This window comes from Muntiacus reevesi, chromosome 1 (assembly GCF_963930625.1).
Source record: "Muntiacus reevesi chromosome 1, mMunRee1.1, whole genome shotgun sequence".
Lineage (NCBI taxonomy): Eukaryota > Metazoa > Chordata > Mammalia > Artiodactyla > Cervidae > Muntiacus > Muntiacus reevesi.
Window position 1 is genome coordinate 52,733,423 of NC_089249.1, and position 27,673 is coordinate 52,761,095.

At 53.6% G+C, this 27,673-nt stretch overlaps 2 protein-coding genes across 14 annotated transcripts in view; both read right to left on the reverse strand.

The window, feature by feature from the left end:
• Window positions 1-1,836: 1,836 nt before the first annotated feature.
• On the reverse strand, window positions 1,837-19,814 carry BID (BH3 interacting domain death agonist). 2 transcript variants are annotated; one of them, XM_065943326.1, is made up of 6 exons: window positions 19,722-19,814; window positions 7,453-7,514; window positions 5,392-5,596; window positions 4,106-4,245; window positions 3,372-3,584; window positions 1,837-2,297 (listed from the first exon to the last, which is right to left on the reverse strand). In XM_065943326.1, exons 2-6 carry the CDS (start codon window positions 7,462-7,464, stop codon window positions 2,286-2,288), a joined length of 582 nt encoding a protein of 193 aa, XP_065799398.1. In that variant the 5' UTR covers window positions 7,465-7,514; window positions 19,722-19,814; the 3' UTR covers window positions 1,837-2,285. The 2 variants fall into 2 exon arrangements, with proteins under 2 accessions (XP_065799398.1, XP_065799406.1); XM_065943334.1 differs by lacking the exon at window positions 19,722-19,814 and adding an exon at window positions 11,871-11,889.
• A 5,411-nt stretch (window positions 19,815-25,225) lies between these two features.
• Window positions 25,226-27,673, reverse strand: part of MICAL3 (microtubule associated monooxygenase, calponin and LIM domain containing 3) — a 142,150-nt gene continuing 139,702 nt past the window's right edge. For all 12 annotated transcript variants that reach the window (XM_065943443.1, XM_065943433.1, XM_065943425.1 and 9 more), the window contains one exon: window positions 25,226-27,656. In XM_065943443.1, the coding sequence (XP_065799515.1) occupies window positions 27,472-27,656 (185 nt within the window). In that variant the 3' untranslated portion in view covers window positions 25,226-27,471. The remainder of the gene's footprint in view (window positions 27,657-27,673) is intronic.

The window sequence follows — 27,673 nt, forward strand, 5'->3', positions numbered from 1 at the left end:
TCCTTAGGAGCCCATGCGCACAGCAAGCCCGCCTCCAGGCTTCCAGCGACTGTGTCTTCTGTTTTCTGTAACCATCGCTTAATTCAAGTAATCATGCACGTTTCCCCGTCCACAAGGATCTGACCTAAGAAGCACCAACTCCTAGGACAGGCTGAGTCAGGCGGCTGGGATGCATGAGGTCAGGACATCCACGTGAGACCGCCTCAGGGAGCAGAGCCATGTATCTTGGTATCTTGCTTCGTGACCGTGACCCGATAAAGTATCTCTCACTTGGTCTAGGAAATCTGACACCAAAATCTGTGTAAACTTTATCAAAAGAGAGGATCACTGAACTAACAAGCAGAACAGTGGTAGGTAAAGTGAAGTGTTCTAAGAGATAGTGGGGTTATTTGGTGCTTTAGAGCTTCTTTTACAACACTTACCTGCTCCTGGAAGAGAACCATCCCCCTACTGAAAGAAAACATCTCCCTGCTGAGGCTGTACTGGCTAACGTGTGTGTGCGTGCGCGCGTATGGGAGACTCCCTGTGTTCCCACTGAGAGGTGAGCCCTTTAGACCTGGGAGATTTGTTTCCAGACGGTCAACCACACTACCTGCATTTAGATTTCGCAACATCCTGCAGCTGTCGGCCTGAGACCCGGCCCTCGGGTGCTGTGCATTGGACGCTGAACCATGCAGTTGTTTTTCTTCTCTGGTGAGTTTGAACTCAGGGAATAGAGAAGTGGTTTTGGCAACAAGAATGTGTTAGTACTCTGTTATTTATGTTCATGTTCTTCCCCAGGACATCATGGTCACAGTTAACATGGGCGTTTCTGTCGCCAGTGACCTGCGATCAGGAGCTGCACCCGGCATCGCCTGCACGTGGAACACAAACCCAGTCCTAGGAGACGCTTGTCGCTGGGAGCAGAGGCTGCGCTCTTCTCTAAATGTAAGTGCTCCCTGGTTTATCTCAGCTGTTAGTGTTGACTTACTGGGCTGCACTGGGTCTTAGTTGCAACGTGGGGTATTTTGTTGCCATGTGGACTCACTAGTTGCAGGGGCTTAGCTCCCCCGCTCCCCCACCCACGTGGGGTCAGTTCCCTGACCAGGGACTGAACCCGTGTCCCCTGCATTACAAGGCAGTTACTAACCACTGGACCACCAGGCAAGTCTCGATTGTTTTAGATATTTCTTGTATTCTGTCTCCAGGAAAGGAAACCACCACAGATGTTGAATTTTTAAGTTTTAACTGTTCTTGCATCTTTCATGCCTAGAAATCTGTTCTGCCTGAAGCAGTTTCTTAGGCATGGATGAGCTGGGGGTGGGGCTGGAAGGTGCGAGGGTATTTACTGACAGGCAGGCAGTAGCTGCTCCAGCAGCTTAAAATTTATATCAAAATCTTAACTGCTCTGAAAGAGAAAAGGATGCATTTAGTTACACTGGTTATCATGGGCCTTTAAATCACCTCTATACCTTTTAATCTCCTGTTGTTCCTGACTGGAGTATTTGAGGCCTGGGTTTCCCGTTATTTGAGTCCAGAATCTCTTGTGGTGGTTGGTCTTTAAACAGAAAGCCTGCACTTCCTTGGAATGAAGGCTGTTTACAGGGCAGTTCTCCACTCTAAGGGGTTCAGCGACTCCCCTCCAGTCCTCCCTGATCCTCCTCGGACATGGCAGGCAGTGGCCCTTCGTTTTGGCTGCACCATGAGGCAGGTGGGATCTTAGTACCTAATCAGGGATCAGACCGAGGCCTCAGCAGTGGAAGCACAGCCACTACAACAGTAGTTAACTGGACCACTGGGAAATCCCACACTACTGTAAAAAGTAAAGTTAGTTTTTTAAAAACAACATCAAGTGTATTCTTGTTTTCTATCTTAACAGTTTGCTTTTATTTATTATTTTTTTTTTGGTTGTGCCAGAAGGCTTGTGGGATCTGTTCCCCAACCAGGGATCAAACCCAGACCCTAGCAGTGGAAGCGTAGAGTCCTAACTATTGGACCACCAGGAAGTCCCAATCTGCTTTGGGATGATTTTCAGGTGGGGACCTTCCCGGCCAACAGCAGACAAAGGCACAGTGTGGGGTGGATGTGGAAGAAACATCCACAGGTGTATATGAGTATCTTCGTTCAAGTACGGTTAACACAGCAAGTCTTAGACGTCCCGATGGTGAGCTGATGCTCTGTGGTCGTCTTGGGCTGTCTTCTCTGAGCCTGGATCAGTGGCTGAAGCTCCGTGTTTGTGGAGGCAGCAGCTACAACACTGACACCACCTGGCGTCTTCACAGTCGTGCTTTTGCCGAGCGGTCCATTCAGTCCATCTCCTGGAGTAAGAGAGGAGGAGCTGGGGTGGGCCAGTGTTGCTGAGCCAGGACCCCACACCTGGGCCTCCAGGCCCACAGTCAGCACCCCAGCAGCTCTAAGACGTTCTGCTGCAGCCCTGCAGGGTCTGGAAACTGTTAAAAAAAAAGCTGCTCTCCTTCCACCAGTTCAGCCTGGTTTGACGCCGAGTTGGCGTCACCCTCCGGTTGTAAACGCCTATGTAATTCACAGCCACACACCCAGAATGCTTTTCAAGGCTCATCAGTACATAGTAAAAGGGTCAGATGCCTGAGCAGTGTTGCTGACACACACAATTCCACTCTCACCAGCATCTTCAAGTTTACAGACAAGGTATGGCTACTTCCCTTTCAGCTGGTCTGTGAAACCAGACTTTCTAATTCCCTGGTTGGAGAACAGACATGTGTGGTTTTTACCCCCTTTCGACCTCTCACCCTGCTTGGTAAAGCATGTTTTTAAGCTACACCAGTCCATCCTAAAGGAAATCAGTCCTGAATATTCATCGGAAGGACTGATGCTGAAGCTGAAACTCCACTACTTTGGCCACCTGATGTGAAGAGCTAATTCATTAGAAAAGACCCTGATGCTGGGAAAGACTGAAGGCGGGAGGAGAAGGGGACGACAGAGGATGAGATGGCATCACTGACTCAATGGACATGAGTTTGAGTAAACTCTGGGAGTTGGTGATGTGATAGATGAACAGGGAGGCCTGGTGTGCTGCAGTTCATGGGATCACAGAGTCGGATGCGACTGAGCTGAACTGACACTCATTTGTGAAAGGTGGCGCTGAGAGCAGAGCAGGGAAGCCCAGCTCGGGCGCATCTCTTGTGCTCGCCCCCGCCTCTCCCCTCAGTACTCCCACCTCCTGCCCCAGCTGCTCTCAAGAGCCTGTGACCGCAGCCGCAGCCGCCTCAGAAACAAGGCTGAGGAAGCTAGAAAGGCACTCACAACCACAACTACCTTCCTCCATGACTCTGGCAGTGAGGATCCTAGAGCTCAGGGGAGGGGGCGGTGGGGGGAGGGAGACCAAGGCGGGCTTATCCACCACTGGCCCTTACATTCTGGACCAAGTTCCTCACACAGGTGATGAGGTTCTGGTTGATGAAAGTCACCGTTGTGCGGAAGATGTCTCGGAGCAAGGCTGGCGAGTGGTCGGCCATCTTTTTGGCCAAGAGCATGATGAGCAGGAGCTGGGTCTTCTCGTGGTCCATGTCCGCAGGGCAGGCTTGCATGAGCTGTTCCAGCGCAGCCGCCAGGCACTGCCTCCTGTCCTGCACATGTGGAAGTGGGGTGGGTTACCCATCGCCTCCCGCTGGGGCAGCCGAGGACCTGGGGGCAGGTGTGCCCACCCCCACCGCGGCTCCTCCCGCTCGAAGGCTGCTGGGGCCAGCACACGGGGGGGGGGCTGCAGGGAGAGGCCTCTGTGGATCCCCAGACCCCCGAGGACCTTCGGCAGCAACAGTGAGGCGGGGCGCCAGTGGCCTGGGACCCATGATGGCTCCCTGAGTGGACGGCCTTCCTGGGGACAGGAAGCTGACTGGCCGGGCCCAGCACGATGGCGTTTCAGGCCGCATTTTGGGAAGAGTCATACTCATGACACTGAGGGTGTTGTCCCCCAATTCCTGAGCCTGATTTGAGGTTCAGGTTTTTAGGGGCCCGGTGACAGTTCTTCCAGGAGACAATTATTTGAGCTGATTTTCCCTCCAGCTTCTGTGAAAGGTAGGTCACGCTGGTCTGTCCACCAGGAGGCAGAAGACAGACCTGTGAGTGGCCCTGTGGTTTCCCCACTCACCTCCTCCGACAGGCTCCTGATGCTGAAGCGTGAGGCCAGACCGGCCACCATCCCTGGGCGGATGCTGCCTTCCAGCCTGTCCCCAATCTGGGCAAGCTGCCGGGCGACATCACGGACCGCCTCCTCCTGACGCTCAGAATCTAACATCCAGACAAGGCAGATTCAGGTGACGCCTGCTCACACCCTCCCCCAGTTCCCCCTCCAGGAAGAAGCTCCCCGGGGCCCCCGCAACCGCTTAGAGCGATTAGAGCAGCAGAGCGCTCACACATGGCGAACAGCCGTTGTCCAGGAAGCGGCAGCGATCTATCGCTCCAGCGGCTGCCTCCAGGTCTGCTCTCCAAAGGCACAGCACCCCTGCCCCTCCGCACTTCCTTCCTAATGCTTTGAGCTCCCCCACCACCCCACCAAAGAGAAGGCTCCCGGAATCGAGCGTTTTCCGCTGTGGGGCTGACTCCTAGCCACACAGCCGAGAGCTCGGTGCACAGAGGGCGCACGACGGGCAAGCGCGCACTCAGGGGCAGGCGCTGCATCCCTCCTCCTGCCCCACGCAGGGCGGGCGGTGAGATGCCTGGACCTAGAGACCTGCATGTAGTACCCCACTCCCCCAGAACCTCTCACGTGCCCGCCCTCTGACCTGGACTACTCAGCCGACAGGACCACTCACCCCCCCCCCCCCCGGTGCCACTGCAGCCTGGCCCCCTCCCAGTGGCCCCCGGAGCCTCCCCGTCCAGGCTTGTCCTGCGCTTTGCTGCCGAACATCACCAGGTTCCTGACCCACAGGCCAGCTTCCTACCTGAGTGCCCTGCCCTGCGCCTCCGGCGAGGCTCCGAAGTCTAAGGGTGGGGTGGTGAGAGGGGGGACCCCAGGGACAGCAGTCTTGACAGCAAAGCTCCTCCTGCCCCCACGGGGGCCCTGGCTGGTGGGGACCTCGTAAGAGGTGGCTCCAGTCCAGGCCTCCCAGGAACAGGCTGACTCACAACTTGACAAGGCTCCCTGGGGAGTTCCCAAGGGGCTCCCAGTGGCCTCCGTGGAGGCAGCACCGTGGTAAAAGCTGAGGCTGGGAGAACAGCCCGGCCCCAGGAACGAGTCCAGGGTCCTCATCGCCTGGTGACCGTGGAGGTCGGCATAGCTGTAGCACACAGATGTGAATCCATAGGGGACACTGATGCCAAGAGTCCTCCGGAAGTTGAGTGGGTTTCCACCAATCAGACTCTGAGGCCTGCTCCACTGGACATGGGGGGCTGAGCCCAAAAACCCCAGGGCCGAGGAGGCTGGCCAGTGCCTACCTGTCTCCGCTGCCGCTGCTGAGGGGAAGTGGCTGTAGCGGTTGCCATCCGTCTGCAGCTCGTCGTCATGGAACAGGCGCCCAGGCAGCTCGTGACCCAGCGTCTCCAGCTCCCTCTGGAAGCAGGAGTGGGGGCAGCTCTGCAGGAAGCCAAGCAGCAGCAGGCCTGTGGTGCGCTCGTCCCCGAGGCCGGTGCCGTTGCTGACCTGCGAGGAGAGCACTGTGGGAACGTGGTCCTGGGCTGGCCTCCCTGGTCCAAGGCCTGAGCACCTTCTTGGCAGGCAGGGGCCAGTGTGCGGAGCCTCCTTCCTGCAGACATCGAGAAAGGCTCCAGCCGTGCCAGAGGTGGTCCAGCTGCCGCCTCCAGGGGAGGGAGGCTGGGCAGGTGCGCGGCTCGGGCCAGCCCTGCTCCCTGGCCAAGCGTCAGCACTGCGCCTCTGCTCCCACTGTGTGTGTGGGCCCAGGATGCCGCTGTGCCGAAGCAGGTTTTCAGCACACCCCGGGCGCTGGTGACCAGACACCACCTGCCTCTGGGCAGGCCTGGCCACCCTCAGGTGGGTAAGCCCCTGCCGGGCCCACAAACAGCATGGGGGACAGGAGGGACGCTACCAGAAGAGCGTGTGTGGGCAGGGCTGGGGTGAGAGGGCATCTGGAGACGCCAGGAATGGCTGGCTCAACATGTGCAGGACACACAGCCTGGGCTGGAAGGGCCAAGAGGAGAAAGTGAAGATCCTGGTGAAATGTACTCCTGAGTCTTTAATATTTTTCATTAGAAAAGATTAGAAAAATATTCTGATTAATTAGAGGAACTTCCCTGGTGGCCCAGGGCAGGGGGTTCAGCTTGGGTTCAGTCTGGGCAAGGAACTAGATCCCACGTGGCTCAACTCAAAACCTTGCATGCTACAACAAAGATAGACGATCCTGTGTACCGCAACTAAGACCAGTGCAGCCAAGTGTGAAAAGGGAGAGAAAAATCAGAAAACGCTTAGAGGACAGTTTTTAGAGGGCAAAGTGTTTTAAATAAAATGCATAACATAAGTGCTCACGTATTGCTATTCAGCCTCTACTTCTCCAGAATTCGTCCTAAAAGGGAAAATGTACATAACAGCTCTACTAAATCTTCACAGGGAGGCCAGGTGGCACAAGGCACTGAGAGACTGAGGCACGTGCTCCCTCTGACTCAGGAGGCGCTGGTCGGGAGAGGAGGGAGCTGTGGCGGCTGGACCGTGTGCCCCAGAACCTGAGAGCGGGACCTAACTGGGAAATGGGGGTCTTTGCAGACGTCGTACTGAGGCCAGGTCATCCTGGATCGGGGCTCTACTCCTGGATGGGGCTGGGGGAGGGCCATAGTCTGCGCACACATGCTGCTGAGCTGAGCACTTAACACAGGCGAAAAGTCAGAAAAACCTGTAAAAGGATGAAAATTCTGATGGCAGGGAGAGAGAGGAAGCTGATGGATGTCTCCCCACGGACCCAACTGTGGGGCACTCCCGTGTCAAAGGGAAAAAGGGGAAAGTAAACTCCAGGAGCTGGTCTCTGCGTCCCCCACCCCCACCCTGAGGCCATCGGGATAAGCTGTGTGGGGGCAGCTCCCCGAACGCTCCTGCCTGAGTGGCTGACATGCCTCCTGAGCCTCCAGGCTGAGAAGCCCCTGACCCCGTGCCTGCACAATGCCAAGTCAAGCCCACCCCACCCCCACCCCCACCACTGTCCGCTCAGATTCAGAAAGCTGGCCCGAGCTCACAAGTCATCAGGAGGGCCCAGACCTGCGGCCGCACCCGAAGGGCTGGAGGGGATGTGGAGGGAGGGCCCAGTTTGGGGGGGGGGCGGACGTCCCAAGACACCACCCAACCCAGCCTCGGTGGGAAGGAGATGGATGAGAGCTCCTGATCAGCCCAGCCACAGTTTCCCTTCTGAAACCTAAACCCTCAAGGACCCTACATCCTTGAACCCATCTTGCCTTCCAGGATCGACCAGGCACAGGCAGTGAGCAGACAGGGCTTGTGTGCTCCGGTTACCGCAGGCCCGCCCCACCCCCGCCACGACCACCGCATCATCTGACCTTCAGATCCATGGCCGGTGCAGCTTCGCGGGCTCCGGCTCACGGGGTTCCGGGATGGTGGCCTGGAAGAGGACATTCAGGGTGGGCATGGGGCCCCGCAGGGAAGAACAGGGAGTCGTCTGGGCCCTGGCTCCCCTCATCTGCACCCGGGCCACAGACTTGAGTTTCCTCGTGACTGAGACCAAGACCACCCCCCACCTCAGGTCCAGCCTCCCACCCTCAGCTCACTGGTCAGGCAGGCAAGGCCATCTGGCTCCCAGAGTTTCTAAGTGAACACTCAGAGCGCTGGGCTTCCTCCACGAGCACTTCCTAGACTTGGCCATGGATCTGTCCCACTGCAGACACTACCCGGCTGCCGGCCCCAAGGCACCGTGGCTGCACAGAAAGGTGCGTGACAGGAGAAAGAATGTCTGACAGTCACTGGAAGATGAAGGCTTCGGAATGGTGTCGATTCCGCACTAAACAACTGCATAGATGAAAGCTCACTGGACTGAGTCTTAGAAGGTTATGCCCCCGACGTGGAAAATGTAAAAGACTAAGAGCTCTGTGTGCCTCATAGAGACACCCAAACAGAGCAACAAGTGTCTGCAGAGCAATCTCAACAGAACAACCCATTTTAAAATGTATGCACAGCACACATCTGTTTATACATAGTATTAGGCTAAACCCAATGAACTGCTACTTTGTAGGGCAAAAGTCAAATCTGGCAATTCCATATGGTTCCTACATACACAGGAGGTTAAAAACAGAACAGAAAACCAGATCATTGCCAGGAGACAGGAACAGAAGATGTAAGAGATGGCAAGAATATACAGAGCTATACAAAAAAGATCTTAATGACCCAGATAACCATGATGGTTTGATCACTCACCTAGAGCCAGACATGCTGATGTGAAGTCAAGGGAACCTTAGGAAGCATCATTATGAACAACGCTAGTGGAGGTGATGGAATTCCAGCTGAGCTATTTCAAATCCTAAAAGATGTTGCTGTTAAAGTGCTGCACTCAATATGCCAGCAAATTTGGAAGACTGGAAAAGGTCAGTTTTCACTCCAATCCCAAAGAAAGGTAATGCCAAAGAATGTTCAAACTACCGCACAATTGCACTCATCTCACACCTTAGCAATGGAGAAGGAAATGGCAAGGCACTCCAGTATTCTTGCCTGGAGAATCCCACGGACGGAGGAACCTGGTAGGCTACAGTCCACGGGGTCGCAAAGAGTCGGACATGACTGAGCGACTTCACTTCACTTCGCACCCTAGCAAAGTAATGCTCAAAATTCTCCAAACCAGGCTTCAACAGTACCTGAACTGAGAACTTCCAAATGTTCAAGCTGGATTTAGATAAGGCAGAGGAACCAGAGATCAAATTGCAAATATCCACTGGATCATCGAAAAAGCAAGAGAATTCCAGAAAAAACATCTTCATTGACTATGCTAAAGCCTTTGACTGTGTGGATCACAACAAACTGTGGAAAATTCTCCAAGAGGTGGGAATAACAGACCATCTCACCTGCCTCCTGAAAAACCTGTATGCAGGGCAAGAAGCAACAGTTGGAACTGGACATGGAACAACAGATTGGTTCCAAACTGGGCAAGGAGTAGTCAAGGCTGTATATTGTCACCCTGCTTATTTAACTTATATGCAGAGAACATCATGCGAAATGCCAGGCTGGATGAAGCACTAGCTGGAATCAATACTGCAGGGAGAAATATCAATAACCTCAGATATGCAGATGACACCACCCTCATGGCAGAAAGTGAAGAGGAAATAAAAGAGCCTGTTGATGAAGGTAAAAGAGAATGAAAAAGCTGGCTGAAAACTCAACATTCAAAAAACAAAGATCATGGCAACTGGTCCCATCACTTCATGGCAAATAGATGGGTAAACAATGGAAACAGTGAGAGACTTTATTTTCTTGGGCTCCAAAACCACTGCAGATGGTGACTGCAGCCATGAAATTAAAAGACGCTTGCTCCTTGGAAGAAAAGCTATGACCAACCTAGACAGCATATTAAAAATCAGAGACATAACTTTGCTGACAAAGGTCCATCTAGTCAAAGCTATGGTTTTTCCAGTCATCATGTATGGATGTAAGAGTTGGACCATAAAGAAAGCTGAGCGCTGAAGAATGGATGCTTTTGAACTGTGGTGTTGGAGAAGACTCTTGAGATTCCCTTGGACTGCAAGGAGATCCAACCAGTCAATCCTAAAGAAAATCAGTCCTGAATATTCATTGGAAGGACTGATGCTAAAGCTAAAGCTCCAATACTTTGGCCACCTGATATGAAGAGCCAACTCCTTAGAAAAGACCCTGATGCTGGGAAAGACTGAGGGCATGAGAAGGGGACGACAAAGGATGAGATCGTTGGATGGCATCACCGACACAATCGACATGAGTTTGAGCAAGTTCCAGGAGATGGTGAAGGACAGGGAAGCCTGGAGTGCTGCAGCCATGGGGTCGCAAAGAGTCGGACACAACTGAGTGACTGAACAACAACAAAAGGCCACAAGATCACCTTCCGTTTGGAAATTTTCACCAGGAAGCTCGGGCTGGACTCTTTCACCCTGAGGGCAGGAGACAGGTGAAGCACGCTTACAGGGTCCACCACTTGCAGCGCCTCTAAACGTGTGGGACTTGTCTAGAGAAAAGGAAGCCTGGTCAGGGGACTAGGGATACTGATCAGACACTCAAACGTGGTAGACAAAGGGGGGTTGGGGGCAGTTCTGTGGGGCAGCTGTGGAGAGACCTGGGGGCCTGCTGGCCAGGGCCACCTATGTGATGGCCAGCCTGGCTGCACATCACAGATAGGAACGAGAATTAGGGAGCTATCAGTGATTGCATCTGGACTATCCCAAAGAGCAGTCTGACTTGACCTCCCTGGGCTGGTCGCTCTGTGTGAGTGGGTGACTGGTCACTGTGGGTGAGGACCGGGAAGGCTGCTTTGTAACCATCCACTTGTATATTCAGTCCCGGGCACTCTGATCATCTCAGGTTCCCTGGCCTGCAGGAGGCAACCTTCCTTTCCATCACGGCAGGCGGGGACCGGGGACCCTTGGCCCAGACTGGCTTTCCCAGGGTGCTCTGCAGGCTTCACTCCCTAAAAGGCAGCTCAGTTCTGAGACAAGTGGCATATCACAGTGGATCACACAGCACTGTTCAGAGATAGGACATTCCCAGGAAGGCTCTTGATTTGTCAAATTACACTCAGTTCAGTCCAGTCACTCAGTCGTGTCCGACTCTTTGCAGCCCCATGAACCACAGCACGCCATGCCTCTCTGTTCATCACCAACTCCCAGAGTCCACCCAACTACATCCTGGTAAAAAGAACAAAGGACCATGGCGCAAATGTCCACGACGGGTAAGCGGACAAACACCGTGCCCATCACAGTGAGTCTCATTCAGCCTAAGAAGGAAATCCTGGCACCTGCGGCACCCGGGACCTGGAGGACACTCTGCCAAGTGACAGGAGTCAGACGCCAGGGCAGAAGGTGGACAGCAGCCTGGGTGGGACGACGGCAGGGCTCTGGACAGGACAGTGGGGTGGGGTGCCTCAGTGCGCGTGGACAGGCATTCCCCCACAAACAAAAAATAAGGAAACTGTGGCACCTGTGGCAACGTGGAGGAATGCTGAGGACGCCACACAATGAAAGAAGGCAGATGCAGGAAGACATATACTGTCTGGCTCCACTTACACGAGAAATCATGTCCGTTTCTAGAGAATTACTAATTCCTTATTCATGCCGCTGAGCTGCACACATAAAATGATTATACATATATTTATATAATTTTGCATCTATTCCATCACAATGAAAAAAGTTTGAAAAAAACTTCATTTTGAACCTACGCAAATAACGGTTTGCTATTGTTATCTAGTTCCTAAGTCATGTTCAACTGCTTGAAACCACATGGACTGTAGCCCGCCAGGCTCCTCTGTCTTTAAGGATTTCCCACGCAAGAATACTGGAGTGGGTTGCCATTTCCTCCTCCAGGAGATCTTCCTGACCCAGGGATCAAACCCAGGTCTGCTGCATTGCAGGTGAGTTCTTTACTGTTGAGCCACCACACAAAATGAGGAAACTTAAGAATTCTGTCAGGGGCAACCAGATGTCAGTTCCATCTAACAGATGTGTATGGGCTACAAAGAGTTTCAGGAAGAGAAAGGCTCCTGTCTATCTAGGAAACAAACACCATGTCAGCATCACTGCAAGCGAACCGGCAGGTCCCCGCTGTGGCCACATCCCCACTGCCTGCCTCCAGAAGAGCCCGGAGACCCTGACCTGAGCGCCAGGCGCAGCTCTGAGCTTCCTAAGCCAGGAGAGCCCCAAAGCCTGTTTTTGCAGTAGCACCAGTTCAAAGTGCCGGGTATAATCGCTTGCATGATGCTCTGAGCCTGTTCTCTACTGGGGATACACACCAAAAAGCCCCGAGTCACCTCCAGAGGGCAGGGCCTGCCAGCGGTGCCTCACAGACTTCTGTAACAAGAGCGGACAGAAGAGGGTCAGAGTCTCTTGTGATCTGTGCTCCCCTAAGAGTAAACAGATTATGGACAGCAACGGTGTCCCCACGGAGCACAGAGTTTCTGCAACACTCACATGAGTGTTACACTTTCCTGTAAACTAAACCAAGGAAGCCTGAGCCAGCACCTCTTGAGACAGCTGCTCTTCCCACAGTAACACGTCAAACATAGCTGACTAACTACATAATCTCTCTTTTTAGAAGATGAATGGCCTGTGGGATTCTCTGGGGGCACTCTGGGAAGTCTCAATGATAGTTATAGGCGTAAAAGATATCCTGAAAACAACATCTTTTCTCTAAATTCAGGGTCCAACCTTCAGAAGCACCATCAGAGTCCACTTGGTCATTTAAGATGGGGTCACTGATGCCTGAGAAACAGAACACAGTTGTCAGTGAACTAAGAACCCCTTAGCTCCTCATAAGTGATGAATCTTTGTTCTTAGTGGGACTATTTTTCCCTTTAGAACATAAAGCATCAAAAATTATTGTTTTAGGGCTTCCCAGGTGGTACAGTGGTTAGGATTCCACGCTTCCAATGCAGAGGACTCAGGTTCAAGCCCTGGTCAGGGAATTAAGATCCCGCAAGCTATGTGGTGAGGCCAAAAAACAAACAAACAAACCCAGCAAACTTTCCTAGCTTCTTTTCAGACTCAGACATTTAAGGGGTTTGGAAAATTATGAAACCACATTCTCACTAAAAACTTTGTTTTGTAACATACTGTATTAAAAAATGTTAACAAGCAGTGGGCACTGATACGTTCAAACATATCAACAAAATTTAAAAATTTTCTCCAGTTTTACTTTCTAACACAGAAAATAGATAAAACCTGATTAATCAAAAGCTTTTCAGGGTCCTCAATCATTTTTGTGGGTAAGAGAGTCTTAGGGACCAAAAGGTTGGGGGGGAGGAACTAGACCTTTCCCTTGAAAATAAAAGCATATATATTAATACAATAGTTTTCTCTGCCCTCCATTATAAGTAAGATACTTAACCAAAGTGACTGACTCTTTCACAGAGAATCAGGTGACTGGGTCTCACACGGAACAGATGCCACTTCCCAGCCGCACACATCCTGAGCTTCCCCCAGGCACACACACACTCAGTGATGCCAGCCAAAGACAAAGCCCCGCTGGGAACACTGGAAACACTTAAAACACACCTGGTACCCAATGCTTTCAAATCCTGTCTTATGTAGAAATCACCTGGGTATACAGTGATTGCCACCGTTAATCCAGTGTTCATGCTGTACCTCGGAATACTGTTAAAAACACTGTCAGAATTTTATTCAGTTTAGTTGAAAACAAATTTACATTTCTCCTAACTTTAAACACTAAGAACAATATCAGCTGATTTGAGAAGTAAACCTATAGAAGTTTGTGGGGGGTGGAGGAGAGGAACCAATTAGCATACAATATACAATTCACTAGTAGAGTGAATATTGATTATTACATGTAATCAATATTAAGTATTGATTTATCAGTAATATTGATAAATCAGAGGAAACACAGGTTTTTAAAATCCAAAAATTATTAATTTATTCTCATTTGCCAAAGATTTACCTTAACTATGTGAACCTGTACTCTTCTTTATATAGCGATATAGTTGATGTACAATATTATATGTTACAGGTATACAACATAGTACCCACAGTTTTTAAAGGTTATACACTACATTTATAATTATTATAAAATACTGGCTACGTGCCCTGTGGTGTACAACACGATCCTTTGAGTTCGTGTATTTTATACTCAGTAGTTGTTTATCTCTTAATCCCCTAACCCCATCGTGCTCCTCCCCCTTCTCTCTCCCCACTAGTAGTGGTTTAGTTGCTAAGTCTTATCCAACTCTTGTGACCCTGTGGACTGTAGCCTGCCAGGCTCCTCTGTCCATGGGATTCTCTAGGCAAGAGTACTGGAGTGGGCTGCCATTTCCTTCTCCAGTGACTCTTCCTGACCCAGGAATCAAACCTGGGTCTCCCACATTGTAGGCAGATTCCTTACCGTCTGAGCCACCAGGGAAGCCCATTCCCCACTGATAGCCACTGGTTTGTTTTCTGTTTGTTTTCTGAGTGTTTGTGAACATATATTCTTAAAACATTTCTGAGTTTGTTTCTGTACATTTTAAATTTTTTGAAAGTCTAATGTATTTAAACTACTAGAAATGAGATTTCCTGATTTCATGGAAATTTTAGATAAATTTGACTTACATAAGCGTATTAAATAAAAGCCAATGAGGACAGAGTTTTTCCAATTTAAGATACTTCACAACCAAACTCCTCAATGATGAAAAAAATGCTTCCCACATTTACACACCAAGAGGCAAAGGTCTTTCTGAGTTGCAGACACACAGAGAGCTTCGGTCCAACAAGTTCGGCGCCAAGTCAAGAGCAAACACAAACACCAAGCTCATGCATCCAAGTGCGAGGACGGGCTCCTCGCGGCAGCACAGAATTATGAACTGAGCTCAAAAGACCAAGGACACAACTGCCGTCTGACCACCCGGCTTCTCTGTCCTCTCCTCTCGACACAGAGCAGACCTCCCACATCTCCCACAAGGACACAGTCAGCAAGACCACCGGTGGAGAAGCTTGTCCACGCGCACCAACCTGAAACCCAGCCAAACACCATCCAGACACAGAGTTGTTCCACTGGCCTGAGACACGGCCTCTGGGGCCAAGTCTACGAGGCATGCCTTCAGGGACAGCTCCAAAACTGCCAACACAGAGAAAGGGGAAAACCATGATTTTCCTACAAATACAGAATGATGAAATATGTCCAAGACTGTATTTAGCTCATTAATTAATGAAGGAACCAGTGAGATGATTCAGTTGATTTCTGACAACACGGGCTGTATGGCGGCTGCCAGTTCCACTCAAGCAAGTGAACGGGAGCAAGCGGGAGCCCAGTCCAGCGCCCACGTGGGCTCCTTCTGACGCCTCACCCGGGACACACGGTGGCCTCACTTCCATCACACTGCCTGGACTTTTCAGGACAGAAGCTGGAGTGTGGGACACCGACCTCTGCCTCCTCTGTGCTGGGCTTCCCGCCTTCAGGCTTCCCCACAGACCCCACCGCTTGCTCACCCGCTCCACTACTTGGTCCCCACTCCATCTCAAAGGCCTGGGAACCACTGGTTTTCAACCCTGGCTGCACACACTGGCATCAACAGAGAGGCTCTAAGACGTCCTGATTAGACAAGAGCTCACATGTGGATAAGCCCAACGAATCCACTAAAACACCCCAGCAAGTAACAAGTGAGTTCACCAACGTTGCAGGACACAAACTGTGTACATTCTACTTCTATGTGCCAGCAATTAATATCCAAAAAAGAAACAGAACTAGAATAGCATCGAGAAAAGTAAAATACTTTGGAATACATGTTGAACAAGAGAAGTGTAAGAGCTACACACGGAAAACTGCAAGTTTTTCGTTGCAGAAAAGCACAGATCGAAATAAACGAGCTCATTCCGGTCCACAAACTGGAAGAACACCCATGGACTCCACAGGATTCCCCACAAGCGCCCACCTGGCTTTTTCACAGAAAGAGATAAATGGTTCCTCTTTCATAAGGAAATGTAAGGGGCACAGAATAGCCAATGAGAAAAAGAACAAAGTCGGTGGACTCACTCCCCAACTTCAAGACGTATGACTGAGTGACAGTAATCGAGACAGTGTGTTTGTTCCTGGCCGTGGAGCAGAAGTGACCGTCCACAAATAAACCCAGATAGCCATGGGTCATTCATCTCTGACAGACAGTCAAGAGCAGTGTAATTAACAGGCTCTTCAACAAAGGGTGCTGAGATAACTGGGTATCATGGGAGCAAAAGCATGAATTTGGGCCCCTCCCTCACATTATATACAAAATCTAACTCAGAATAGATCATAGAAGAGAACAAAGAAATAAAACTTTATGGCCTTGGGTGAGGCAGTGATTTCTTAAATACGACACCACATAAGAGAGAAGAACAAGCCACACAAAGAGAAAAATAGATAAACTAAACTTCTTGACAATTAAACCTTTGCGCTTCAAAGGACATAAGCAATGAAAAGACAACCCACAGAATGGGAAAAAAAAATGCTTGCAAATAAATCATTTATCAGACAAAGAACTAGTACTCAAAACATATAAAGAATTCTTGTAACAATAAAAAGACATTTTAGTTGAAAACTGGGTGAAAGATTTTAATAGGATCCAAAGACATACAAATGGTCAAGTCTGTCAGTCAGTTCAGTTGCTCAGTCGTGTCTGACTCTTTGAGACCCCATGAACTGCAGCACGCCAGGCCTCCCTGTCCATCACCAACTGCCAGAGTCTACCCAAACCCATGTCCATTGAGTCGGTGATGCCATCCAGCCATCTCATCCTCTGTCGTCCCCTTCTCCTCCTGCCCTCAATCTTTCCCAGCATCAGGGTCTTTTCAAATGGTCAACAGGCACAGGTAAAGAGGCTCAACATCATTAACCACTACAGAAATGTTAATCAAACAGCCACGAATGGGAATTTCCTGGTGGTTAGGGCTCCCTGGTCAGGGAACTAAAATCTTTACTAAAAGCCAAGCACAAAGTGCAAAGGGAGGGAGGCAGGAAGTAAAAAATAAAGAAAGAAAACCACAATGAGATTCACTTTCACATCCACTAGGATGGCTAGAATCAAAAGGGTAACAGCAAGAGGAAGCAAAGATGGGGATCAGTCGGGACCCCACACCATGTGCACAGATCTCCCGGGGGCCAGGGCAGCTGTGGAAAATAGTGCAGACGCTTTGGAAGTTTTGCAGCTCCTCAAAATGTTAGGCTTCCCTGGTTGCTCAGACAGTAAACAGTCTGCCTGCAATGCAGGAGACCCGGGTTCGATCCCTGGGTCAGGGAGATTATTCACTATTTGCAAAATGTTAAGAGTTATCACATGACCCAGAAATTCCACTCCTAGGTATGTATACATACAAGAGAAATGAAGACACACACCCACTCAGAAACCTGTACATGAACGTTCATCATGACGTTATCCAAAGTAACCAAAAGTCCAATGTCTATCAACTGTTGAATGGGTAAGGAAAATGTAGTAGATCCATAAAATGGAATATTATTTGACCATTAAAAGGGAGTGAAAAAAATCTAGTCACAGAAAACCAGAGTTCATGCATGGAATGATTCATGGTATGATTCCATTGATGTGAACTTCCCACAACTGGTGAATCCGCAGAGAAAAAAGTAGATTGGGGTTACCTGGGGCTGTGGGGATAAATGGACTGGGGGTAATCGATCATGTGCGTGGTTTCTTCTGGGGCTGTTGAGACATTCTAAAATTAGACTGTGGTGATGGCTGCACAACTTTGTGAATACACTGGAAACCACTTCAACTTTGCAAATTTTATAGTATATGAAATATCTCAAAAAAGTGGTTTTAGAAAAAGGCAGCCTGAAAGAGGGGACAGTGAGATAAGTGGGGGAGCCACCCCACACACAGGCCCTGGAAGCACGCACAACCCCTCACCAGGTGCTCCAAGTCCAGTGTTCCAGTGTCCGTTCTCCCGCTGCCCGGTCCTCCCTGGCCCCTGAGAGATGTGTGCACAGGGGGTAGGGCAAGATGGCCCGTCGGGGCCAGGGGTTCTGAAGTCCCCCCCTGGGGCGTCAAGGTCGACCTGTCAATGACGACCCTCCGCTTAGAGCCACAGAAAAGCAAAGGGATGTCCCCATGGCCTTCTGGTGACCAGGAGCCCTGGACCCGGAAGAGGCCTCTCCTCACGTGTGGCAGCTTGCTCCTGGCCACCACCTCCCTCCGCAAGAACAGAAGGCCTTCGTGCGCCTGAAGGTCACCAGCCCCTCTTAACCCTGCTGCGTGACTCAGAGGGCGCTGGTTCCCTCCCCCCACCCAAGCTGACAGGACACTTGCAGGCAGAGGGTGACTGCAGATGAGCCACTTCCTTGCCATCTAAGTGGGTGGCTTCCAGGACGCTGGACACTGTACACAAGAGGCAATGAGAACTCAATTTTCACAGAACCTCCAGAAGTGGTCCTGCTCTGTGGTCCATCCAGGTGCTCATGTCTGCTATTCACGGGCAACTTCCCATTCAGTCCAGCACAGCAGAGAGAAAAGAGGAAGGAAACACATCAGGAAAAGGAGGAAAGGAAAGAGGGAAGGGCTGGGTCCCGTGCGGGAGGGGGGAACCGGGAGCCCCAGGACAGTTCTTGGGGAACAGCCCCAACAAGGGTCCAGGGTCCAGGCACCAGCCCAATGCTTTCCCCACCCCTACCTCTGCCAACAGGGAGGGGTGTGCAGAAAGGCAGAGTCCGGCCCACATCCCATCGCCCCACCCCACCCGCTGCTCTAACAGGTCCAGAGGTACCAGGCAAGGCAGCATCAGAAACCCAGGCAGCCCGCTCCAACCAGGACAGCTGGCCTCTGAGGTCACAGGCTTGGATCACTGTGTGTCTGGCACTGTGAACTCTGTCACAGCTGCCATCTCCCGGCTTGTCCTCAGGTGAGCACTCACGTGACCTCTGGGGACCCAGCCAGGTGAGCACAGTGGGGCAGGCACTTCAGGCCTGCACTTCCTCCACTGGACACCCAGCCACCAGAGATGCAGCCACAGGAGCACTGGGGGCAGCTCTGGAGCAAGGCTTCTGAGGGTCCACTGTCCAGAGGCAGTGTCCCTGAATCTCAGCACAGCACTCAGTGGGGGATCAGGACCCAGGCCCTCTCCCAGCAACAGGCAAAAAACAGCGGCAATATCGCTCACCACCTCTAGCGCTGCCAGGACCGTGGCCCCGGGAGGCCGGTCACCCTCCTCATTCCTCCTCGGTGCTGGGGCTTCCTGGCGGGCCATTCTCCTCTGCAATGAGTGGGACCTCCAGCCCTGGGTCTGGGAAAGCCTGGGAGCAGAGTCCCCTCCCCAGCACCTCAGCGTCCATCTCAGATGGACTGACTCAAGACAACAGTAACAGAACCCAGTCCCTGTTCGGGCAGCTCTTTGCTCCAGAGCCTGCATATCCAAGTCCCACGGTCGCCATTTCCACCACACAGCACGGGGTCCGCGCAGCCCCCCGAGCCCCGCCCAGAGACGACTGACCCTTCCAGGCTGCCCCTCTGGTCACCCCATCCGCTTCCCGCGGTGCCTTCCTAGAGTCACCTCGATCCCAGCAGCAGGCGGGCTCCTCCCACCCTCCCCCCCACCCTCCCCCGGCTGACCACAGACTCTCTTCCAGCACTCGGGGGCCCGGGCTGAGGCTTTGCCCAGAGATGGCAGGGACGCAGGTCCAGGAGCGCCCCCTCCCCGACCCACCCGCGCCCAGACGGCGGGACGGGGATTGGAACCACGTGCCCCTGCAGAGGCCGCCGAGGAGGCTTGGGCAGCAGACAGACCCGCTGGTGGGGCACAGCCGTGGGGGGGGGGGGGAGTCGCCCGGAAACGTCTCCGTGGTGAGGCCCCCTCAGTGAAGACCACCCCTCTGGGTGACGAGCGCCCTCACCGTGAGGGCTCTCCTACCCCGGCAGCGCAGGGCGTCCCGCGCCCGGCCTGCCGGCTGAGGTCTCGCCCTCCCGGGGTTTCCGGTCACTACTTCACAAACCTACCTCCACCGCCCGCAGCACGTCCTGTGCGGTGCGAGCCGGGGAGGCGCCTGGACCCGCGGCCGCCCCACGCGGAAGGAGCAATGGGACGGAACGCGGGGGCCGGGAGAGGGAAGCCCGGGGGCCAGGAGAAGGGAGCGCGGGAGCCGGGGGCGCAGACCGCGGGCGTGAGGAGATACTCACCTCCACCGCTGTGCGAGGCGGCTTGACTGCAGCGCTACGCAGCGCACGGGGCGCGCGGGAAAAGACCACGTCCCGGGGGCGGGGCGCGCAGTCGCCGTGAGCCCACTTCCTGTAGTTCCCGCCCCGCCCACCTCGGCCTCGGCCCCAACCCCCCCAAAGAGCTCCGCGGCCCCGCCCCGCCTCCAGGCCCCGCCCCTCCCCGTCCCCGGTACCAGGAGGCTTAGCGCCGAGAAGCTAGAACTGAAGGACCAGGGCAGTCGCTAGACGGGAACTCGGGAATAGAAACCGAACTTTACAAGCAAAAAGATCGGAAGGAAATATAACCAGAAACCATCGACTGCTTACAGTCAAGTTACAAAGTCACTGGATTTTCTACTTTTTTGTACTTCCCACTTTTTCTTAAATGACTGTGGGCCCAGTTTTACAATGAATGAAAGCTATGTAATAAAGGTCACATAATGGAGCAGGTTTTAAATCTAGGCAGTGTTACCCATGTCCCAGCTTGGCTTCTTTATCAGAGCTGCGTATCCAAGTGGTTAAAGTATACACAACAAGTAATTCTTTTAAATGGGGCTCCTGGCAGCCAACACAAGAGAGACAGAGGGATAGATTTCACATCCTACAAGCAAAGGACAAAGCTGCCAATTTCCACTGCATGGGAGTCCGGCTTTATCTCATACCTAACTTTAAAGAAACTCTGGTTTTTATGTGCACCTGTGAAGGAAGTGTGAGCAGGGACCATCTAGGAAATCTTAACAAGGGCACGATTGTGACAATCAACACATGACTGTATGAAGGGACAACAGGACAAGCAACCCATCAGGGTCCCAGCTCAGCACTCTTTCCCCATGGTGGCTGGAAACAGACCTCCGTACCTGGCTGCTGAGGCTGCCTGCATAAGCCATTCAGTTCAGTTCAGCAGCTCAAGTCGTGTCCGACTCTTTGCGACCCCACGAAATGCAGCATGCCAGGCCTCCCTGTCCATCACCAACTCCTGGAGTCCACTCAAACTCATGCCCATCGAGTCGGTGATGCCATCCAGCCATCTCATCCTCTGTTGTCCCCTTCTCCTCCCACCCCCAATCCCTTCCAGCATCAGGGTCTTTTCCAATGAGTCAACTCTTCGCATGAGGTGGCCAAAGTATTGGAGTTTCAGCTTCAATATCAGCCCTTCCAATGAACACCCAGGACTGATCTTCTGACATCAGCCATCCCCAACCCCCACCTCCACTGCATTCTAGGACAACAAATGCATTGCCAGTACGCCACAGAGCCCAGCCTGGCCCAATCATGTTTCCTAAAAGCTGCTCCTGGGCTCTCACTGCAGTTTTGTCAGGAGGAATAAAACTTCTAACCAGTGCATACAACCAGTCGTCCCAGCCTCAGCACCAGCTCTCACTCACCTGTTCTGAGTGACAGACGGACGACATGCCTCTCGGCCTCCTTATCCAGGCCTCTGACTGTGACTTCACTTTCAAAAAAGTGTACTAACCCTTGTGTACTGATGCGGGCAATGTAAATTGGTGCAGACACTATGGAAATTCCTCGAAAAATTAAGAATAGAACTACTATATGATCTAGCAATTCTGCATCTGGGTATTTATCCAAAACAATGAAATCACTATCTTGAAGAGCTCTCTGTACCTCTACATTCACTGTAGCATTACTTACAACAACCAAGGCACAGGGACAACCTCAGTGTCTGAGGGCTGATAAACCAGTAACGAAGATGTGTGTGTGGGTGCGGGTGTGTGTGTGTATATGTATATATATGAGCGGCTGAACTGAACTGAAATGGAATACTGTTCAGCCATAAATGGGAGTTCCTGCTCTTTGCAAGAATGTAGATGGACTGTGAGGGCATTATGCTTAGTGAGATAAGTCAGAGAAAAACAAATGCTGTGTGATCTCACTTACATGTGGAATCTAAAAACACCTAAACGCACAGATACAGAAAACAGACTGGTGGTTTCCAGAGGCAGGGGTCGGGTGTGGGTGGTATGGTGAAGGGGGTCGAAAGACCCAAACTTCCAGTTATAAAACCAATATGTCCCGGGAATGAAATATTCTGCACGGGGACTGGTTCACACTGCTGTGCTGTGTACATGAAAGTTGCTGAGAGAGTAGACCTTACAGGTTTTCATCTAGAGAAAAAAAAAATTTCAGTATGTGAGGTGATGGATGTTAACTAGACCAACTGGTGATCGATTTGTAACGTGTACAAATATCAAGCTGTTGTTTGGGTGGCCAGGAGTCAGAAGTAAGGGGTTGGAAGGTGATCCAGGCAGACGGCGCTGGGTTCTGAAGGGGCAGGAAGAGGAGACGGGCACAGGGACGTCTCCTACCTTCCTCCTGAGCTGCTTCCACCATGGAGCCTGGGCTGGGAGGACAAGCCAAGGGCCCTGGGAGCCTGCAGGGCTGAGTTCAGGACTCTGAGGGGCCGTGCATACTGTTGCTGCTGTTTTGATGGGCTCGTGTCCCTTGAAACCTAGAAAGTGAGGCCTGACTTCCCAAAAACAAATCCCTTTGGGGTGGAGGCTCTAGGCAGCAGCTGAGCTCATGCCCCACCCCTGGATGCCCCTCCCAAGATGCCCCTGTCCTGCCTCTAGGGCTCCCAGACACCACTTCCTCCCACTTGGCACCCACCTGACTGCTAATCTGTGGGGTCAAGACTTCCTCCATCTCAGTTACCCCAGCGCTTCACTGCAGGGATCGGAACTGACAGTCAGTTCCTGCAGGTTGGGCCCTCTCAGCTCTAGACCGTCAGCCAGACCAGCAGAGGCTGGGAGAGCACTTTCCGGCACCAGGGCCCTGCAGGGTACTCCTCTGTGCTCCCTGCCCCACTCCGAGGGGCCACTGTGGGAGGCCAGGGAGTGGAGGCAGAGGGTGAGTGGCTGATTGGAAGGGGCCACCACCCCAACCATGGAGAAAGGTCTGGGCCTGGGCAGGGGTGGACCAGCTCCCAACCTCCAAGGTGCTTTCCCACCAAGACAGTCGAGGCTCTGGACCTTGAAGGACAGGCAGCAGAGTCAGGAGAGAGGACAGTAGTGCAAATCCTGCCGGTGGAGAGGGGGAGGAGAGCTGCCGGCCCTGGAGTGGCAAAGCTCCAGCCAACAACCAACATTAACCAGGGAGGCCTCCACCCCGGGAACCAGAGCAGAGTCACTTCCACAGGACTGCCTGGTGCCTGAGAAAATTCCACAGGGACCCTCTGGGCCCCATGGCCTGACTGTGGTCAGAATCAACTCCAGGGAAGAGCCCAGGTGACACCAGCGGGCTCCTAGTTGTTCCGACAAGTCTTTTCATCCCTCACCCTCCCACCCAGCTTCTCCAGCAGCAGAGGTGAGCTTCCTCCCACCACCCCACCCCAGGGCCCCTGGGAGATGCTGGAGGAGCGGCTGTCCTCAGCCTGGACAAAGAGCTTGGGGCAGAAGGCCCTGTTCTACTGACCACTCCTTCCAGACCTGCAGCAGAGGAGGGAGTGGAGGTTGTTGGGGGCAGGGACGCTGGGGGGTGTTGAGACATGGCAGCCTGGCCCCATTGGATGCCCACTAGTCGGGGGGCCTGCAGGGGCTTTAATGGGGGAGTCCTGCCCCGAGGGTGTGCATCTGCTTATTAAGTGGGAAATAGATCCTCTTCCACACAGAAGGAGAAATAGCACCTGACTTTAGCCCTGCCACTTCCTCGCTGCTCCCCCTCCTTCCCGCCAAGGACATGGTCACCACCAACAGGTCTCATCCTTGTTTACCTCTGCAACCCTCCCTAGGAGGGTGAAGACACCTGGCTCTTCTGGAGGCTTTTTCCGGACATCTCTCCACCGGAAAACTTGGCAGCCCAGGCTACTCTCCGGAACTTCCAGGAATAGGGATGGAGGCCTTCTGGGAGGTCCCCTCCAGCTGACTGTGGAAGGCCTAGCATCATCCAGCCTCATGCTCTCCTGGTGGTGGCCCCTCGGAACGTCCTGAGATGCTGTCTCTGCAGAACAGTAAACTAAGTTCCTGGGATGAAACAGAGATTTGGGCCCGCATTTAAAATCATCACAAGTAAACTGCAACTCTGTGAGACAGACTGCGTGAGGTAGCCCTGGGCTGGAGGGACCAGCTCCTCTGTCCTCCTGGGTCTCCAACCTTCCGAGGAGAACATCAAGTCATGCCAGGTGAGGTACATGCAAGATGCAGGCGCCTCAGCCCTTTGGGGCCTTTGCGAACTAGTCTCCAGGAATCAGGCCATGCACTGCTGGGGTAAGGTCCTTGGCTTGGATCCCATCCAGCCTGGTCCCACCCCAGAACCAGCACCCAGCTCTGAGAGGCAGCGTGGGGATGGGGCGGTGTGTGCGCCGGCCGTCATCTCCCTCTGCGTCTTCCTGCGAGCAGGTGGCCCCTCAGATCCACAGCATCTGGGGCTCCACTGCCAGATGAAGTCCCAGCTGCCAGGCCACCTCGGGGAGGGGACATGGGAGGTGGGGATGCCACCAAACGCCACCTGCCAAGCCCGCAGCCACAGGCCGTCTGGGAGCCATGCGGGAGGCCCGTGTGTCCTGCCCTGGCCCAGCTACCAGGACGGATGGCTTCCTCTCTCCTCACTGAGCGTCCCACGGGGAGAGTCTTTTGATCAGAGAGACAGCCTGTGTGTGCTTCCCACTTCCCACTGCAGCTCCTGTGACAGGGCCGTGGCCACCAGGCTCTGGATAGACTCGGAGCCACAGATGAGGTGGGTCCTCACAGGGAACGGTAGCAGCTCCAGGCGGCTTGCCCTCCGCTGTCAGCCTGAAGCCACCACCGCTTCCTGCAACGTGGGCACCGCAGCCAACCCTGCCCATCTCCAGCTCTAATCAAGGGCCCCGAGGAACCAAAGGGGGTCAGCACGGCCCTCCCCTGCAGGCACCGGCCCAACCCACACCTCCTGCCCAGAACGTCAGGTCACGCTCTGACTCCTTTCTGCCCGATGCCCACACGGTGCCAGAGGCTCCGGGAAGTAGCTGCCTTGCTCAGTGCTGGCCCACCCACTGCCACTGCCAAGGGCAACCTGTGCCCTGGGGATCTGCTCTGGGATGAAGGAGGTGCCACACCCCTGCGGTCAGCACACCAAGGAGCGCACAGGGGCCAGGACGTCAGGCCTCTCTCAGCCCCTGCACCCCGAATGCACTTGGGGAGGTCAACACATCTCACCGACTTAGGCCTGGAGGCTGCAGACCCTCCTGGCACCAGCTTGCGGGCCTCGGGGTCACCCTGACAAGGAGGACACACTGCTGGCCCCGCTCTGAAGGGCAGCCTCGTACCCCCTGGTCGCTCCACACACCTGCTCAAGTGGTTTCGGTGGGTGACGGAGACAGAATAATATGAACAAAAATAAAACTGGCTGAAAAGGCACAAATGTGCATTCTTCAAACCCACAGGCACGCTGCCACGTGTGGACACCACCCCTGAAGGGCGGTGCCCAGGGTCCTATCAACTTCAGGAGAGTGAGTTAAAACACACACTCTGCGTTTCTTTTAGAAACTTTTATTGCGCATAAAATGGCCCATTCCCCTTTGTAGGTGTTGTTTCCACCTCTAAAGTTGTTTTCTGTAAACTCCACTTTCTGCCCTACTGAAAAAAAATCCTGCTCTTTGAAAAGATCGGGAATAGCCTCTCATTGCTGGTCAGGGCAGCTGGAGGATGGCTCCTGGGGCGAAGGCTGGAAGACGCCATCTGAGCAGGCTGAGCCCTGGCTGTGGCGTGGGCTCACTCACACCCAGCGCTGCAGAGGGAGACTTCCTGCGGCCCTGCCCGCGTGGGGACGGGACAGGAGCTGTGCATCCCCAGAGCTGGAAACTGCAGCAGCCTGTCAGCAGGCACTACGACAACCTGCACACTAGTGGTTATGAAATGGAGCGTTCAGAAAAAGTGCTCTACTGGAACCCGAAGTCGCAGCACCGCAGAAGGGAGCTGGGGAGCATTTCTGAACTTCTCTGCAGCTCCAGGCCTTCCTCATGTCGGCAGGCACAGTGCGCTTCCGCGGGGCAGTGCCGCGTCCCTTCTGGCTACTTCATAAACGCGTCCTCGTCCTGGGTGGACAGGCTCGCAGGCGGGCCTGGCAGTCACGGTGCACCGGGTGGTGGGTGGGAAGGGTTGGCAAAGGCCACACAGGCGGTGAATCCTGTCCCAAGCCCAGTTTTATCGGAAGGCTGGGGTTTAAAGATGGAATCTAGAACACCCTCTGCTCCCCTGTTAAGAAAGGAGGACAGAAACAGAGGCTCTGCCTCAACAAGCAGGAAGTGAGGGTCAGAGCCACAAGCCCCCTGGATTCCAGGGGGTGACAGACGACAGCTTTGGGACAGACTCAAGAAGACAGTTCTCTGTTCCTTTGCAGTGAGAATGAATGTGTTCAAGTTGAGGCACGATGTGGTTCCCCAAGGACGTTCCGAGGCTGGTACGGATGCCCCTCATCCTGCCCCTACAGCCTCCCTTTCCGGCGTGTGGTCCTGCTCCACCAGGCGGGCTGGAGGGTCTCGGGACCAGCCTGGCACCGACCGAGCTCTTCTGCAGATGGGCACGGCCACTGCAGATTCTGGGAGCTGGACACGGTCAGCCTCTGGCCGAACCATGGCCCGAGAGTGCCTCCCCACTAAGAGGCGTGAGCAGAGGGCTGGGCAGAAGCTGCCGTGTTTGTGTGTGTGTGTGTGTGTGTGTGTGTATGTGACTTCCCGACCAGAGTCCCGTCTGCATGCTGTCACCGCAGCTCCGGTTGCTGGGTCCGGGCCTCACCAAGCAGGGTCCCTCACGCTGGTGCCACGGCCTAAACCGTCTTCAGTCAACGTGGGAGATGAGACCTTGGCTCCAAAATGGAGAAAAACACAGGTCCTATGGACCTGGGATTTCAACAGGGAGGATTCTGAGCGGTACCTGGCCCGTGGCCTGGCCTCCAGCAGCTCAAGTACATCCTTGATGAGTGAGCGGTACAGACGTGGACACCTGGGGCCAGGCACAGGGGATGGGAGCAGCGTATTGGGGACCCACACAGGGTCTCTCTGACAGGAGGGCTCCGGTCAGCCCCAGGAAGAAGGGGGTGATGAATGGAGGGCAGCGCAGTCAGATGGGACCCAGCTCCACGCCCCGAACCCAGGTGCCGGGGCATCAGGGTCCCAGTAAAGATACAAAAGTGAAGCTGCTTCTCTTCAAGTATAAAAAAATAAGTTAATTGACAAAGAGGGTCCCCAGAGGCTGCATCTCCCAGGCTGTCAGCCTTGTTTGGTGCAAGCACAGGAACCAGGCGTGGAGGATGGCCTCCCACCCGCCGCGAGGCGTCCATGGCAAGGCCAGCCTGCTAGCGGGGCCAGAACTCGGGGCCCTGCCTGACCCCAAAGTCAGTATTTTCCAGTGTTGTGAATTAAAAGCAAATGCAGCAGCCGCAGGGCACAGCCAGGAGAGGCCTGGGGTGTGGGCTGGGCTTCTCATCCACTTCCGCATGGTGCCAGGGGAGCGTGGTCACTACGTCCTCCCAGACACCTTTCCTGGGCACGCCCCTACACTCTCGCGCTCTGGAGTGGGTGGGCAGGGGGCTTCCTCCAAGAAGACTGAGCCGCTGGACAACCAGCTTCACCCAGGGCTCCCCATAGCTCAGGTGCCTGAACCCTTCTCAGAGCCACATGGACCTGAGTGCAAACTCCCCGGAGGCGCCAGGCCCACTCAGACCTGGGGTCCGGGCGGGGGATCTGGGAGAAGCAGCCCGGCTCAGGCAGTGCACAGACCAGCCAGGGTTGGGCGGGTGCTCAGGACCAGTGCAGGCTGAAGCCCTTGGACAGCATGGCGGCCTCCAGGTCCTTGTCCTCCTCCTTCTCCCGCAACCGCTGTTCCTCCAGCAGGGCCACCAGGGCGTCTCTCTGCTCCACCACCTCCAACATCTCGTTCAGGATCCTCTTCTCCTCTGCCAACTCCTCCTCCGTCTTCAGGTGGTCTGGGCAGAACCACACA